Raw genomic sequence first — 15,934 nt, 5'->3', positions numbered from 1 at the left:
CGCTACTGAATGTTGGGTTTTAGGCGCGGTCATTTATCCGACCGCTGGTATAGGCTCGGAGAAAACAATGACTTACTTAAAGACTAAAAAAACGATTCGCGCCTTAACTTTCTCTCCCACACCCAATATTTTCTCTCCAGCGCATGAGCTTTTCTCTCCCGCCCCCTCTTTTCCATGCCTCTTTTTCTCTCAACTGCCGATTGACGAAGGAGAAGAAACAGAAGAAGAGAGGAAAGAAGAAAGCAGAAGGGGTGAGTAGAAACCCTAAATCTGTATCTCTGTTTTTTTATTTTCTTAACTCTTTTTCATGTCCGTCAGAAACCCTAAATCTGTAGCTCTTTTTTTTATTTTCTTTATCCTTTTTACATGTCCATCAGAAGCCCTAGATTTGTAGTTCTTTTTCTATTTTCTTTACTCTTTTTTCAAGGCCATCCTCTGTTTTCTTATTTTCTTAACTCTTTTTCATGTCCATCAGAAATCCCTAAATCTGTAGCTCTTTTATTTATTTTCTTTACCCTTTTTACATGCCCATCAGAAACCCCAGATTTGTAGTTCTTTTTTTATTTTCTTTACTCTTATTTCAAGGCCATCAGAAACCCTAAATCTCTATCTCTGTTTTCTTATTTTCTTAACTCTTTTTCATGTGCATCAGAAACCCTAATTTTGTAGCTCTTTTTTTAAATTTTCTTTAGCTTTTTTACATGCCAATCAGAAACCCTAGATTTGTAGTTCTATTTTTATTTTCTTTACTCTTTCTTCAAGGCCATCAGAAACCCTAAATCTGCTGCTATTTTATTTTTTAATTTTCGTTACTATTTTTTCATGTCCATCAAAATCCTTAGACTTGTAGCTCTCCTTGTTTTTTTTTTACTAAATTGTGATTTCCATTTTAAGGGTTGATTGGTATAACATCAAGGAAATGTTTCTTCAACTGTGCAAAATATTTTGAAAACCATTTGAACATATAGTATCTATTTTTTTATCTATGTTTTTTCAACTATTTGAACATGTTCAAGGATCCAAGAGTTAAATTGTGTCCTACATTGTATTTGTAGCTTAGTTAAATTATCTAAGCTTATTGGTTTGTTTCTTATTTTTTCAAAGGTAGCATAGGCTCTATTTGGATAGTATTTTTTTCCATGATTCATAGGGAAATGGTATGATTATGGTTAATTTATAGGAATATTATCATTAATTGAAGGTCCTTTCATGTAAAAATTGACTAGGATTGGTAAAAGTTTATGTTAGTTCATGTGTAAAAGAGTAAGAAATTTTAGAATATTACTACTTGCTAGTACGGATTAACTATTAAGTATTAACTCTTTGAGGGGGTTTTGAAGAGGAGAAGAAGAAGAGGGGATAGGAGGGATTCTCGGAGCTCTCTGATTCCATTCCGAGCGAGAAATTAGGCTCCTCTCTGCAGACCTCTCCCTCGATTGATGCTTTCCAGTCCTTGCCGGTAATTTCAAACAACATCTCTCACTCTGCCCTTTTCTCTTTCCCCCTTCTTTACAATATCTAGCTCATCTATTCGTGGATTTTCAACATAATTTGATTTTTCTTACAGTTTCGTCTAGATCTGTTGTATTTTCCACCTTGATTTCCTTTTGATGTATAAGAAATCAATAGGGTTTAATGTTATCTCCACCTTGATTTTCTTTTGATGTATAAGAGATCAATAGGGTTTAATGTTATCTTTGGGTTTCTAATAGATCTGTCATGCAAGTTCCATTTTTTTTGTTCTCACTTATACCGTTTCTGAAATTCATTGGGCTTTGAATTTTCCCTAGTTTTCTAATAGATCTGTAGATGCGAGTTTCATTTTTTTCGTTATTGAATTATATTGTTTATAAAATTCGTAGGGATCTGAGTTTTCTCCTGATTTCTGATAGATTTTGCAAAAGTGGTTCTTTATCATAAAATGTATTGTATTTTTGTAGATGGCTTTTAATCTCTGTGTGTTTATCAAGTATCGACATTTCAGATGATATCTTTATGTGTTAGTCTTCTTGATTTATCATGTATTATATTTTTTTATTATTGTAGAGGGCTTTATATCTCTGTGTGTTAATCTGCCTTTTTTTGAAGAAATTGTGCAAGAAACTTCAATATGATCCTAGAGTTGTTGAAGATATAAGGTTCATGATGTCTTTTTCTTTTTATCCAGTTTCTGTGATTTGATTTTTATTTGTGATGCGTTTCTGATGCTATTTATGAATTCAGTTGCATCATTCCAATATTAGTTGAATCATTCACCTCTCTCTCTCTCTCTCTCTCTCTCTCTCTCTCTCTCTCTCACACACACACACACACACACACACACACTCTCACTATCTCACTCGGAATTTTCAATAGCAAATTGTGTTTTTTCCCCTCTTAATTGCATGACGAATTGAGAATAGTCTTGAGAAATCAGATGCTTTTGACTATTGTTATGAAGGTGTTGGCTGAATGCTTGATGAAATGACACACTAGGAAGCTCATGTTTCAGCCCTATTATATTTTACATTAGGTCCCCATTATTTGATTTAGAATCAGTTCTATTTGGGATAAGAGATATAGTTGATCACTTTTGCCTTGCATTTTCACTACAACAAAATCATTGATTGGAATGAAAACCTTTGAAAATTTGAAACTGAGAGTCCTTTACTTGGGTATCTACTGTTTATTGCCCTAAATTCTTCAACCTTTTAGGCTAAAAATGTTATGAAGCCTGCAATCATGATCCAATCCAAAACCTAATGCCACCACTTCATGTTTGAAAGTCGGTATCTAGCAATTATAAAAGAAACCCTATTAACATCTATGAATATTTTGATCTCTTTTAACAAAAGTAGGCGAACCAGAGAAAACAAAAAATTAAGCAAATAAAACAATAGAAATCCAACTCATCCCTACACCAAACCAATCAAGAAAACAAAATCTTAATAGGCCATTTGGATACATAGATTTTATAATCCAGGATTGTAAAATTCTGGATTTTACAAGCTAAAACCTAAATTTTAATATCTAAAACCAAGATTTTATAAGCTACAACCTGGATTGTGCATTTCTAGAATTATAAGATCTAGGTTTTAGCTTATAAAACCCAGTTTTTAGCTTGTCATGGATTATAAAATCCATGTATCCAAACGGCATCTAAAGAGATCAATATCAATAGAAAGAATACTAATCATGTTCTTAACCAAATCAAGCAACAAAACGAAGACAAGAACACAGAACACCATAAACATATTACATCAAAACATAATTCATGAAGAACAGAACTAGGAAGGATCTAAATCAAACAAATCAAAGAAAAGGAATACCTTCCTACGCAGTCCTTGAGAAGCTGTTCGGTTTTTTCGCACTTTCTTACAAACTTGCCGGGCTCGATCTCTTCGGTTCTGCATTTTGATTGGACGATTCTTCTTGTTGAACATACCCAAGTACTAAGAACAATGTTCGAGGCACTCTACGGAAGAAAGCCTCCTATAAAACCATCGTACAATTCAGGCTCTTCTTCCATTGAAGCAGTGGAGGACAACCTTCAACAACGTGATCAGATTTTAATCCGCCTCAAGTACACTTAAGGCGACGGCTTCAATCAATCCTTAAATTTGGACAACATGTCATGAATTAGAGAAGTAGGTTGCTTAAAAATTTCTTAAATTTGGACAACATGTCTTCATCCATTCAATCCTTTCTTTTCGACATCGCATTCCCTTATTCCCGCGAGTCAACTACCCTTTTTAATACATGTTGCTTATACATGTTAATGTATTGAAAAGGTGATTTTTTAATATTTCAAAAGCAATGACCTTTGTTATTAGGATGTTCATATAAGTTGAATATTGTGATCTACCTGGCATCCTCAGTTGTACGCGTCTACGGAAAAATCTCAAAAAGTCATGGATCGAAGTTGGATCCAACTTCCAAGGTATGACTATGATAGCGTTTAGGTTTTTCAAATGTGGAAGAAATTGGATTGATTATGTATAATATTAATATGTTTAATTTGTGTTCGCTTTTGGATATAATAGGAATGACCCGGCGTACGAGGAAGGAGTTTCTCAATTTCTTAACTTCGCGTTTACTCATGGAGCTCACGGAGGAAAGATATTCTGCCCATGCAACAAATGCGGCAACGTTAGATTGGTTGATCGAGAAGAGGCTGAGGGACATTTGTTGTGGAATGGGATGCTCTTGGGCTACAATAGATGGGTTAATCACGGGGAAGGGTCATCTCGTGCTGTGAGTAATAATGAATACCAAGCACCTCATGAACCAATTATACAAGATGAAATGCACGAACTATTGAATGATATACTTCCAAGATCGAGCCATGATCATGATAATAGACCACTAGATGAGGAGGGTCATTCAACAGATGCACAAATGGACGAGCTTAGTGGAGATGCGGATAAGTTTTTTAAACTATTACAAGATGCGGAGCAAAAATTATACCCAGGAAGCAAGTTCACTAAATTATCCTTCGTGGTTCGATTGTTTCACATAAAGTGTCTTAATGGGTGGAGCAACAAATCATTCACCATGTTGCTTGAGTTGTTGAAAGAGGTACTTCCTGAGGGTGAAGAATTACCGAAGTCCTTTTATGAAACAAAGAAGATTATTAGGGATTTGGGCCTCCATTACGACAAAATAGATGCATGCCCCAATGATTGTATGCTATACTGGAAGGAAGCCTCCAATGATTCTCAATGTCGTATTTGTGGGGCTTCAAGGTGGAAAACAATTGAAGGGAATTCAGATGAGCAGAGAACCCATTCATCCACAACAGAGCAGAAAGTTCCTGCAAGATTTTGCGTCATTTTCCTTTGAAGCCAAGGTTGCAGAGGTTGTATATGTCAACTAAAACGGCTTCTTTCATGACATGGCATTATGAGAACCGTACCAAAGACGATATATTAAGGCATCCTGCAGACTCTACGGCCTGGCAAACTTTTGACTACATATATCAGTGGTTTTCTTCTGAACCTCGCAATGTTAGACTTGGATTAGCAAGCGACGGCTTCAATCCATTTAGGACGATGAGTATTGCTCACAGCACATGGCCCGTTGTGCTCATTCCATATAATCTTCCACCATGGATGTGCATGAAGCAACCATATATGATGTTGTCATTGTTAATTCCTGGCCCTTCTAGTCCCGGGAATGACATTGATGTCTACTTACAACCTCTGATCGAAGAGTTGAAGGAATTATGGGTGTCAGGTTTGCAGACTTATGACACATCGAGGCAGGAGACATTTCAGATGCATGCATCACTTTTGTGGACGATTAGCGACTTCCCTGCATATGCTAACTTGTCGGGATGGAGCACCAAAGGGAAACTGGCCTGTCCTTCTTGTAACAAGGACACAAGTTCTCTGCGTTTGAAGCATGGAAGGAAGTTTTGTTACATGGGACACCGACGATTCTTAGAGGCCAACCACAGATTTCAGTCTGATAAGTCTTCTTTTAATGGCACTAAGGAGAAGAGGTTAGCTCTGATTCCCCTATCAGGGACACAGGTAGTGGATCAACTACAAAGCATTAACATCACATTTGGCAAGAAGCAAGATACCGGTGCAAAGAAGGAAGGTAAACGTGGGAAGAAGAGGGTCCAAGAGGAGATTCCCTTGGAGGAAAACAGTTCTGCCTCCGCTGCTAAGAAAAAAGAGAAGCCTCCTAAGGAGCATAATTGGAAGAAAAAAAGTATATTTTTCAGTCTTCCTTACTGGGAATCGCTCTTATTGCGCCACAACCTAGATGTGATGCACATTGAGAAGAATGATTGCGACAGTGTAATTGGTACATTATTGAATATTGAAGGGAAAACAAAGGACAGTGTAAAAGCACGATTAGATTTACAAGAAATGGGACTGAGAAGGACACTTCACCCAGTGACTACTATAAGGAACAAAACATACTTGCCCCCAGCATGCTTCACAATGTCTCCAAAGGAGAAAGAGGTTCTTTGCAACATCCTGAAGGATGTCAAGCTTCCAGATGGCTATTCCTCAAATATCTCGCGACATGTGAATGTTCGAGAGCGCAAGATTTCGGGATTGAAGAGTCATGATTGTCATGTTTTGATGCAGCAGCTACTTCCATTAGCTATACGCTCGTCATTGCCTAAGAACGTCAGCTCCGTATTGATTGAGCTATGTAACTTCTTCAAAGAATTATGTTCAAAAGTCCTCAATGTAGGCGACCTCCTCAAACTACAAGATAGGATTGCACTAACACTTTGCCATATGGAGAAGATATTCCCTCCTGCCTTTTTTTATATTATGGTGCATTTACCTATTCATTTAGCGGATGAGGCAATGTTGGCTGGACCGGTACAATACCGATGGATGTACCCCATAGAGAGGTATGCACAGTTCATCAAAAAATTTGATTTGATCTTGAAGGTTTCTATAAATTCATATTAGTGAAAGTAATGCACGCTGTGATTGTGTAGGTACCTTCTGACATTAAAGTCATATGTGCGCAATAGAAGTAGTCCCGAGGGATCTATTGCAGAGGGGTACCTGGCAGAAGAATGTTTGACGTTTTGTTCAAGATATTTGGAAGGTGTTGAATCAAAGTTGAATCGGCCGGTAAGGAATGATGAAGATGCACATGTTGAAATGGAAGAAGGATTTTCTATATTCTCACTAGCAGGACGCCCTCTAGGCGAAGTTAAGAGTTGCCCTTTAGATCAAACCACAATTGAACAGGCACATCGATATGTTCTCTTCAACTGCCCTGCAGTTATTCCATTTACTGCGTAAGCCAATTAAATTGTCTTTAATCAATTCGGGAAATACTTGGAAACTCTTTTCTCTTACGTACATTAATGCTTATGCAGAGAACATGTAAACCATATTCAAAGGCTGCATCCTCGTGCTAGGGCAAGGGATATAGAGCAAATTCACAATAAAAATTTCCAACTTGGTTTGGCACAGATGTCAGCTCACACCCACATTAAGCTACGCTTCAACTTTATTTAGCATACACGTTGGTCTTTGCTAATCATTATCAAATTTTGAATAGGTTCAAAATTTGCAGCGGACAAGGAGTGAGCATATATCAGAAAAGCTTAGATGGTTAGCTGGGGGGCCAGCGCCCGTCGCTAGGAAATACAAAGGGTTTATTAGTAAAGGTTTCCGCTTTCACACGTAGGCTCGCAAACAGAAAAGGAAAACACAGAATTGTGGAGTTGTTGTCACTGCAAATACAAGAAGTTTTTCAAGTTCCAGGGATCAGAATCCAATAGCAGGAGATATTAGTTATTACGGTGTTTTAACAGATATCATTGAACTTAACTACTTTGGACGCCTGAAGGCATTGCTTTTCAAATGTGATTGGTTTGATGTTGTAACACCGAACAGGGGAATAAAAATAGATGCGCTCGGTTATACAGTTATAAATATGACACGTCATATTTATAAAAATGAGCCTTTTGTCTTTGCATCTCAAGCTGAGCAAGTATTCTACGTGCAAGATCACCCCGGTAACAAAGACTGGCATGTGGTTGTGAAGACAAAACCTAGGGACTTGTATGAGGTACATGGGAACAATGATGAGGGAGATGTCCAGACCGAGGCAGCAGAAATCCAAAATTTGGAAGACGTAAATAGCTGGGAACGAATAGATATAGTAGGGACAGAAATTGATGAACCGTTGGAACAATTGACCCAGGCAATACCGGATGATGAAGAATGTGATACAGATTCAGATGATAGTGACGGCGATGAGAGTCCCTTTGCCAATGATAAATAAACGGGATCATATCTCTTTCTCTATTTGGTGTACTGCTTTGATGGTTGATTTGTTTGAATTTTGACAAAATGTCGCTCTTTTCTTAATGTTCTTACATTTGTAGACTTTGTGTAGTGGAACACTTGTACCTGTTCTTTTTCTAAGAAATGGTTGAGGGGGTATTATATTTGGGAGTTTTGAATCATTAAATGTTGCTCTATTCTTAATGTTCTTAAATTTATAGGCTTTGTTTACTAAAATACTTACACCTGGTATCTTTTGAAATTTGATGGATACATTATCATCTCCACTTAAATGTCAAATCGTTAAATTGTTATCAATTTGCAATAGTTGTATGCTTATTATTTAAGATATCAATCTCAATTGTTAATCATGTACAGGTGATCAGACATGAGGAAACGCAATCTCACTATGCCACCCTCACATTCTCAGGCCCAAGATACACATGATGATTCCCAGGTAGGACAGGGGGATGACCAGACCGAGGATCTGGATGACCAGGTCGGGCACTTGCATACACAGCCCTCCTCTGTTCCTGAGACACAAAATGTTGCCTCCTCGTCGAGGATGTCTTGGAAGAGACATGGTCCTACTTACTGCAAAGATACATGGGGACGCCCTAGGAGCCAAAGGAAGAGAGTAGTGTTTAATAAATTTGGCCAGCCCGTAGGAAAAATAGGGAAAAAATTCATAAATTTCTTGGGCACTGTAGCAAGACTTGGTGCTAAGTTACCAATTGACCAATTCGACTGGAGGCAAGTGCCTAACGAAAAGAAAGAAGATGCGTGGGAAGTTGTTCATGTACGATGAAAATAAATTGTACTATTAACTTCCTACAAGTTATTTTAAGAAGCTAGTATTATTTTGATTTTAAATTTTGTTATAATTCCATGGTATTAAAGACTTATTACACGTCAATTTAGGATTACTATGATGTTGATGCGATGCATAAGAGTTGAACATTGAGTAATATTGGTACAAAATGGAAAGATTGGAAGTGTTATTTGAGAAAAACTTACTTCGATCCTGGTTTCCCATGCACGGATGATAGAGTAATTGGTGACTAGTGGACGGGTCTCTGTGCCCATTGGCAGTCATCGCTTGCTCAGGTAAAATGTAATCTTATTTTGGTTTTAACATTAATATAAAAAAATTAACATTATTATATTTGATTGCTAATTTTAGAAGCGCAGTATAACGAACAAGGCTAACCGATCCAAACAAGTGATGATGCACACAAATGGGACTCAGAGCTTCGCATGTAAACGCTATGATCTGGTAATTTCATGAACTTCTAATTTAATTCCTCATTTATATATTGGTTTTGACATGATAAAATGGTTTTCCTGTTGACAGGAGAAAGGAAGTGGCAAGGTTCTTAGCCGCCCTGAACTATTCAAGCTTACTCATACAAACAAAAATGGGAAGATTGTTGATAAAGCGTCAGAGGATCTGATAGTATGTTATTAAATATAATGTGCCAATACTATATGCTATTTATTTATTTATTTGGCCGGTTTTATGTTAAGCTTTATTTCTATTGTTTTTTATTTCTTATTTTCAGCAAAAGTTTACACAGTACGAGATGGAGCATCCTGAGTCTTCCAGTAGCAACGTTGCAATTTCCAGAGACGACGCTTTTGCCCATTTCATGGGATCAGAGAGACATGGCAGGGTACGGATGATGGGGTTTGGTACGACCCCAACTGATTGTTTTGGGCCATCACCAAATCGCATGGATTATCGGAGAATGATTGAAGAAGAGCGAAATGACAAAGAACAAATTAGGGAGGATTTTCGCCAGTTTAAGGAGGAGGTGACCCAGTAGCTTCAGAATTTCATGTCAAATTTCAGTGGTAGCCAGGTAATGTTTGAAATTATGTTGCATACAAGTAAGATACAAAATTGTAAAATGAGTTTTTTTACATAACGTTTCTATTTTATAATAATTTTAGAATACTACCAATGCGACTCCATCACGAGATGTGACTTCCCCCCTGCAACTCACCCGCCTTGCTCCTCCACAGAGGTATAATTGATTTTACATTTTCATGCAGCTAATTCCAATACTTGACTGCTATCATTGACTGTGTAATTTGCAAGTTTTCATTTCCTTAATGTTGCCTAGGTTATTTTTATGAGCTTGGCACGACCGGGGATTGAATTAGCGAAAGGACTTCTTGTGAGCGAAGATCCGGCGACGATAGTTGATGGCACACCGATTGGGCCAGGATTCTCTCTTGTTAGTGTCAGGGTTATAATAGTGGGCGATGAACTTCTGATAAGACCATCAGGACGACGGAAAACTATTAGAGACGTGGCTGGAGGACATGTCGTTTGGCCATCTTTTTGTGTAAGTTTATGATATAATTTTGGTTTTTAATATATTTTTTTATCATATATTTACTAATCGTTTTCTTTATTTTTGTTTTTTTTTACTTTCTTTGCAGGTTAAAGAAGCACCGAGCAATTAAGTTACTTTAATGTTTGTAGTACCTTTTTGTAGTTATGGACTTCGATGTCATCTGTTTTTTGTAGTTATGGATGATGAGTGACATCATCATTGGGGACATGCTAAACTATAGATAATCTTCATGTGAACAGTGGTTGGGGATATGCTAAACTCTTGTATTCGATTCCAAAATTTTGTGTGGACGAGGTACTAAAGGGATGATTTTGCCGGTGGTCATATTATTTTTGCTTAATGATTTTTATATCTTAAGTGTGCATAAATAAGGAGGTTGATATGAACAACTGATCAGGTAGCAAAGGGATAGGAATTGCATTCAGCATTGTTTATTCTTTACTTTCCTTTCTGATGTAATTTTTCTTTACTTTCCTTGATGATGTAACTTTTACCTTTAGGAATTCAGTGTAAATAAGAAGTTATCAAGTTGTGGATGGGTCATGAGTCGAGAGTTGAGAAGTTGTTGCTCACTTTCCCTACAGACACGAGATCTACGATGAGAAAGCTAGTTCCCATCTATTAGCATTAGTGTAAATTTGGGAATTTTGCATATATTTTAGTATACCTTCATGTGTTTATTGTGTTTATGTTGAGTGTTCTTAGATTTCTCTTGCTTCTTAACATACTTACAAAAGGCTTTATTCACGGATTGGATGAAAAGGTACCCTTTCTTTAATACTAGCTTATGCATATTTTAGTTGAGTTTTTGAACAACTGATCAGTCATTATACACTTGCTTATGGCCGTAATTTGTATGGATGATTTCAAACCTGTAAATGTTTAGCTTCTTTTATGCTTCTCTGTTGTATAGTTTTGGTGAATTTGTATGGATGATTCCATATTGAATACTAAATGGAATCCCTCTTTGAATGCGTGTGACCTTGTAACTCTATGATACCAGAACACTCCTCTTAGATGAATGAAAATCGTCATCAGCCTCTAAACTTGATACAACCATGTTCATGGATTGGAAAGGGTTCCTGAGCATAGTTAACTGATAATGGTATAAAAATTCAAATGAAAAATCAGCTTCCTATCTCAATATAGCCATTGAACCTGCTAGTTCAGCTCCCGAAATTTAATTGTCAGCGGAATTCAGCCATTTCTATAAGTACTTTTTGGTTAACAAATAGATAAAGATAGTTAAATACCTTTCTGTTAACTTGGATAAATGGGCATGTGAAGACTCTGTATTCCAATTTCTAAGACTTAATCATGCTTGCATATTTGATAGATGTAAAAGTTCAAAGAACGAAAAAAATTTCACTTACATTTAAAAGAAGGGTTTTCACCATCATTTGTTGTGTTTGTCACTAATCTAATCTCTCTCCACTATCTGCATTTCTTTAACAGGTAGAGGTTGTTCAACCTGCCTTTGCACTGGGAAAGCCTCGACATCAAGCACTCCTATACATGAATGGAGCATGGTAATAGAGATGCACCGAGTCATGGTCGTTTTTGTACATGACAACTACTTTTAGATCAACCAATTTGTTATATACTTTTAGATCAACTACTTTTAGATCAAATTAAAGTCTGTTCACAATTCATGTTAAAAGATTTTGGGTGGGGGGGGGATCAAATTAAAGTCTGCCCACAATTCATGTTAAAATACAAACTGATCCTATCGTTGAAGTTGTGTACTAGATCCCTTGTATTTTCACTTGGGTGTATTTAGTATTACCCTATCAATTCTTTGGTCAGTAGGAGTTGGGCTTTGTTTCTTCTCTCTTGTAGTATGAGGTGAAAAGCAGCTTGTCTTACCTACATAAAGCATGTTTGATAAATAGACCTTTACATGTTGGATGCGAATTGCTATTCATTTTTTAACTTTAAAATTCCCATTTGCAAGTCAATAATGAAATGATTAGGATAATCCCTATTAGGCCCTTGATCAACATGTGTGGTACTGTTTACATGTATGTTAATTGTTCAAAGCCAAATCATACATTGCTCTGTAATTTGCAGGTTATGCATAATAGTAGCATTTTGGATAAAACTCTTGTATATTTCCAAAATTTAACCTTATGTTGAATGATAAAACTGTCCTACCTTCAAACAGGTCTATTCATTCCACAAATTACACTTGCTGCCGTCCTTTTTTTGTTTTTTGAGCATCTATGGTTTCCATTGAAATTTGCCTAGTCTTTTGTACCCAATGGTCGTGCAATACAAAAACTCACACTTGACTTTCTACTATATATTAAGGCCCTGTTTTAGATTTCGAGAATCGATTGTGACTCCCGCAGAGATTCGTTTTAAATCTGTGACGGTGGTGGGTACTGCCCTTGTTGTGGGGGGTGCCTGTGAGTGGGCAGTGGGTGGTTGCTTCCTGTGCAAAGTTGGTGGGTCACATGATGAGGTGGTGGGGGCTTCACATGCAATGGTAATGTCAACTGTTGAGGTGGTTTGGCCGGAATGAGGTGGCAGCTTTGGAACCATTCAAAAAAAAAAGGGGCAGCTCTGGCTCATGGTGGGATTGATTTTTGCGACTCTGTGGCATATATGTATTCCTTTGGGCATTAATACTTCCCTTCCTTTTATACAGGCTCACATATCATATGCTGATCCATACTTTGGTGGGGTACTGGCTGCTTATGGTCCAACGCCTTTTGTAAGTGGCATCGGATGTCTTTTCTTCTTTGGTTATTAATTTAGTGATATGGTATGGCAGGCTTCCCTTAGCTACATGTTTTTTTTAAACGGTGGAACAACTGATTAAAAATAAGGAGCTACAGAGATTTCCCCGCAAACTATACTGGTCCAGAAACACCAATTTAGCAAGGTGGGTGTGGGAAAAATACAGGGGCCGGTGCCCCTCATAAAAGCGAGATGGAGCTTGGCACTTCATTTGTGCATGATTTCCACAGAAGATGCTTGATTTTTCCCACACAAGTGAGAGGATGTTAAACCAGCATAATTGTTATATTATAGAGGTTTAGTACTTGTTACAACTTTTTTATGGAAAAACAATATTTATAATGGGATTTGCTAGCGTCCATCGCAAAGGCATTTCGTGGATGGCCTGTTGCATTTGAAAGCAGCCACAGCGGCTTACTTTTCAGCAGATTTTGTCTGCATTCACGAGATGGCTGCTCTCAAATGCAACAGGCCATCCGCGAAATGCCTTATGCGATGGACGCTAGCAAATCCCATTTATAATTTATGATAATGCTGGGAAGATGTGTAGTATTTTAAAACTTCTTGCCCTCTAATTTGGTTTAGGATTTCTTTATTTGTCATATTATTCTTAACAGGTACTTGTCATTGCTTAAATCTGCTGTGACTGGAAATGATGCTGGCAAGGGAAGTTTTTTAGCAGCATTGGCAGAATCTGGATTCCTTATTGGCTTGGAAAAGAACAGGTGTGCTTATTTATTTCCCACCGTGAAGGACCTGTATCCTATTTGATTTGTGTGCATGCATCAAATATCAAAAATAGAATTTACTGTTATTATTTAATGGAGAAATTGCCACATAAATCGACTCACCCAAGAGTGTCTGCATCACATGAATCACAGACAATACAATTTAACTGTAAACTGAACTTTGGTCCTTTCTTAATCAAACATTTCACTCTGTATCATGAAATAATATTCTCCACCAGTCCTGCAGTAGAAGTTGGCTTCAGTTCTATTAATATTTAACTTGAACCCTATAATTTGTTTACAACTTAGAATGCAAATCAAGAGTGTCTTGTGAATGCCCTGTTTAACAATCCAAAAGTTCAGGTATTATAGATATCTTACCACTCAACTATTCGTTTGCATGTGATATTAATTATTTAAAAATGGCATACCCATTGCATATTCCTATATGAGTTTCTTTTGAAAATGACCCCCTTTCCCAGCATTTTCACCATGTGTGTATTTATATACATTTCACCATGTGTGTATTTATATACTGATGATCTTCCCTCTTGTCTTTTCCTGTTTTCTCTTTATTGGAAGACAATGAATAATGTACATAAGACTCTAAAGAGAAAAACTCTAAAGACAATGTCTAACTTTTTACTATGGAAAAGTTAGACAAGATGTCTTAATTGATCTCTGATGTCTATTATATTGGTGGGTAAAAGGATTGTGCCCCATAAGGGTACTGAATTAGCTACCACATGGGGCCCTGTCTAGTGGAAAAATTATGTGACCCACTTGTGGAATGAGGGAGATCGACACGTGACTTGCATGATTTTCAATTAAGGGTAAGTGGGTCCAATTGCTTTCCTCCAATGGGATCCCTCAAAATAGCTAGTCTTAACTGCACATCATAGATATTTAAAAGATTCTCTCACTTTTCCTTTATTGACTCCTTTTTTTTCGCTCCAAAGCCTTCCATCATAACTATGAAAGTATTTGAATGTTTATACATTATGTTTGCAAACCCTTTCAAGCAGTTATAGTGTTATACCAGTTGATTGTGGTATATTTTTTCATGGATAAGACCCTATCTTTGGTCGCCTTGTATTCTAGAGGCTATTCTAGTTAAGTTCTATTCCATATGATTTCTTTTACTTCTTTTATAGATATTATCAGGGTGTTAATGATTTTCACCCCCATATTTTGAATATTAACACACGCCCTTTATTTTAAATTTCAGTTTATGCTATACGAAGCATGGAAGCTGGTGTTTTGATCCATAGAATCCACCATGGTGTGGGTTTCATTTATTTTGATTTAGGGTTAGGGAATAGATATATATAGAGAGAAGATTTGGATTGCTTAGGGTTACTGCAACTGTGGTGTTGATTGGAAACAATATATCATTATCGTTTGATGACATCGATGCCAACTTTGGTAACCTTTGTTTTTAATTTATTTCAAGTTTTTTGTATTCAATTGTATGATAAAATGTGAAATTTCATCAGTATATATTACTTATATGCCTATCTTCTTGATTTTTCAGGAATCCAAACTGAAGGCATCAAGAATGCACATCTACGTTCGAAGAGGCGGTCCAAACTATCAAACTGGGCTGAAAAAAATGCAGGCTTTGGGTGTGGAACTTAAATGTCATACTTGTAGCCTTTAAGGCATCCCCATTGATTTGATCCATCCTTTGTAAATTTTCTTGTGTTAAATAAATTAAAAGTTATTTTGTCAAAGTCTACAAGTTCTATACTTTTGTAAAGCAGGTTTTGCATGTGTCACAATATTTTTGTATGTGTGACAGGTTATATTTTTGCAGAATATGTGAAGCAGGTTCTCTATGTGTGACAATATTTTTGTAACCTGCATGTGTCACAGGTTATACTTTTGTAAAGCAGGTTCAGCGTTTCTGTATTTGTAAAAAAAAAAAATTCTCACTTTTACCAGCGGTTATAACCGCTGGTAATTAATGCAATACAGTAACGGTGTCACGGTTTAAACCGCTGCCAGATCGACCTATACCAGCGGTTATAACCGCTACTAATGATTAAATACAGTAGCGGTGTTATTAGCCACGGTTTACACCGCTGGTATATATCGACATATACCAGCGGTTATAACCGCTGCTAATGATTACAATACATTAGCGGTGTTATTATATATCGACATATACCAGCGGTTATAACCACTGCTAATGATTACAATACAGTAGCGGTGTTATTAGCCACGGTTTACACCGCTGGTATATAACGATATATACCAGCGGTTATAACCGCTGCTAATGTTGACATATACTAGCGGTGGAAATAGCTACGGTTATAACCGCTGGTAAATGATGGACCGACGGGAC

General features: G+C 36.9%; 3 protein-coding genes and 1 long non-coding RNA gene across 5 annotated transcripts; all 4 read left to right on the top strand.

The window, feature by feature from the left end:
- The first annotated feature begins 1,346 nt into the window (after positions 1-1,346).
- On the top strand, positions 1,347-10,468 carry LOC143886357 (uncharacterized). Its single transcript, XM_077390296.1, has 8 exons — positions 1,347-1,459; positions 8,133-8,861; positions 8,938-9,030; positions 9,109-9,210; positions 9,317-9,616; positions 9,708-9,781; positions 9,881-10,105; positions 10,203-10,468. The coding sequence occupies exons 3-5, from the start codon at positions 8,980-8,982 to the stop codon at positions 9,578-9,580; spliced, it is 417 nt and encodes a 138-aa protein (XP_077246411.1). The 5' UTR covers positions 1,347-1,459; positions 8,133-8,861; positions 8,938-8,979; the 3' UTR covers positions 9,581-9,616; positions 9,708-9,781; positions 9,881-10,105; positions 10,203-10,468.
- On the top strand, positions 3,891-4,821 carry LOC143886927 (uncharacterized). The gene is made up of 2 exons (XM_077391098.1): positions 3,891-3,919; positions 4,023-4,821. The coding sequence occupies exons 1-2, from the start codon at positions 3,891-3,893 to the stop codon at positions 4,819-4,821; spliced, it is 828 nt and encodes a 275-aa protein (XP_077247213.1).
- On the top strand, positions 4,845-7,752 carry LOC143886926 (uncharacterized). The gene is made up of 3 exons (XM_077391097.1): positions 4,845-6,358; positions 6,449-6,757; positions 7,230-7,752. The coding sequence occupies exons 1-3, from the start codon at positions 4,845-4,847 to the stop codon at positions 7,750-7,752; spliced, it is 2,346 nt and encodes a 781-aa protein (XP_077247212.1).
- A 2,298-nt stretch (positions 10,469-12,766) lies between the features above and the next one.
- On the top strand, positions 12,767-15,418 carry LOC143886358 (uncharacterized). Of its 2 annotated transcripts, none has more exons than XR_013253753.1 (4): positions 12,767-12,833; positions 13,477-13,584; positions 14,816-15,012; positions 15,122-15,418. It is a non-coding gene; the product is annotated as an uncharacterized LOC143886358 (long non-coding RNA). The 2 variants fall into 2 exon arrangements; XR_013253752.1 differs by having other exon boundaries at positions 12,779-13,155.
- Positions 15,419-15,934: the final 516 nt, after the last annotated feature.

The sequence above is a fragment of the Tasmannia lanceolata genome, unplaced genomic scaffold (genome assembly GCF_043159265.1).
Source record: "Tasmannia lanceolata isolate RefF3 unplaced genomic scaffold, GAP_Taslan_0.1 ptg000011l, whole genome shotgun sequence".
NCBI lineage: Eukaryota > Viridiplantae > Streptophyta > Magnoliopsida > Canellales > Winteraceae > Tasmannia > Tasmannia lanceolata.
Note: the sequence above shows the minus strand (reverse complement) of the source record. Positions and strands in the feature narration are given on the sequence as shown.

Excerpts from the sequence above, each read along its gene's own strand:
- LOC143886927 (XM_077391098.1), top strand. The coding sequence starts at position 3,891 with ATGGATCGAAGTTGGATCCAACTTCCAAG. Across the intron at positions 3,920-4,022 it reads AGTTGGATCCAACTTCCAAG|GAATGACCCGGCGTACGAGG; the intron begins GTATGACTATGA and ends TGGATATAATAG.
- LOC143886926 (XM_077391097.1), top strand. The coding sequence starts at position 4,845 with ATGTCAACTAAAACGGCTTCTTTCATGACATGGCATTATGAGAACCGT. Across the intron at positions 6,359-6,448 it reads TGGATGTACCCCATAGAGAG|GTACCTTCTGACATTAAAGT; the intron begins GTATGCACAGTT and ends GTGATTGTGTAG. Across the intron at positions 6,758-7,229 it reads GCAGTTATTCCATTTACTGC|GGATCAGAATCCAATAGCAG; the intron begins GTAAGCCAATTA and ends TTCAAGTTCCAG.
- LOC143886357 (XM_077390296.1), top strand. The coding sequence starts at position 8,980 with ATGATGCACACAAATGGGACTCAGAGCTTCGCATGTAAACGCTATGAT. Across the intron at positions 9,031-9,108 it reads CATGTAAACGCTATGATCTG|GAGAAAGGAAGTGGCAAGGT; the intron begins GTAATTTCATGA and ends TCCTGTTGACAG. Across the intron at positions 9,211-9,316 it reads AAGCGTCAGAGGATCTGATA|CAAAAGTTTACACAGTACGA; the intron begins GTATGTTATTAA and ends TCTTATTTTCAG.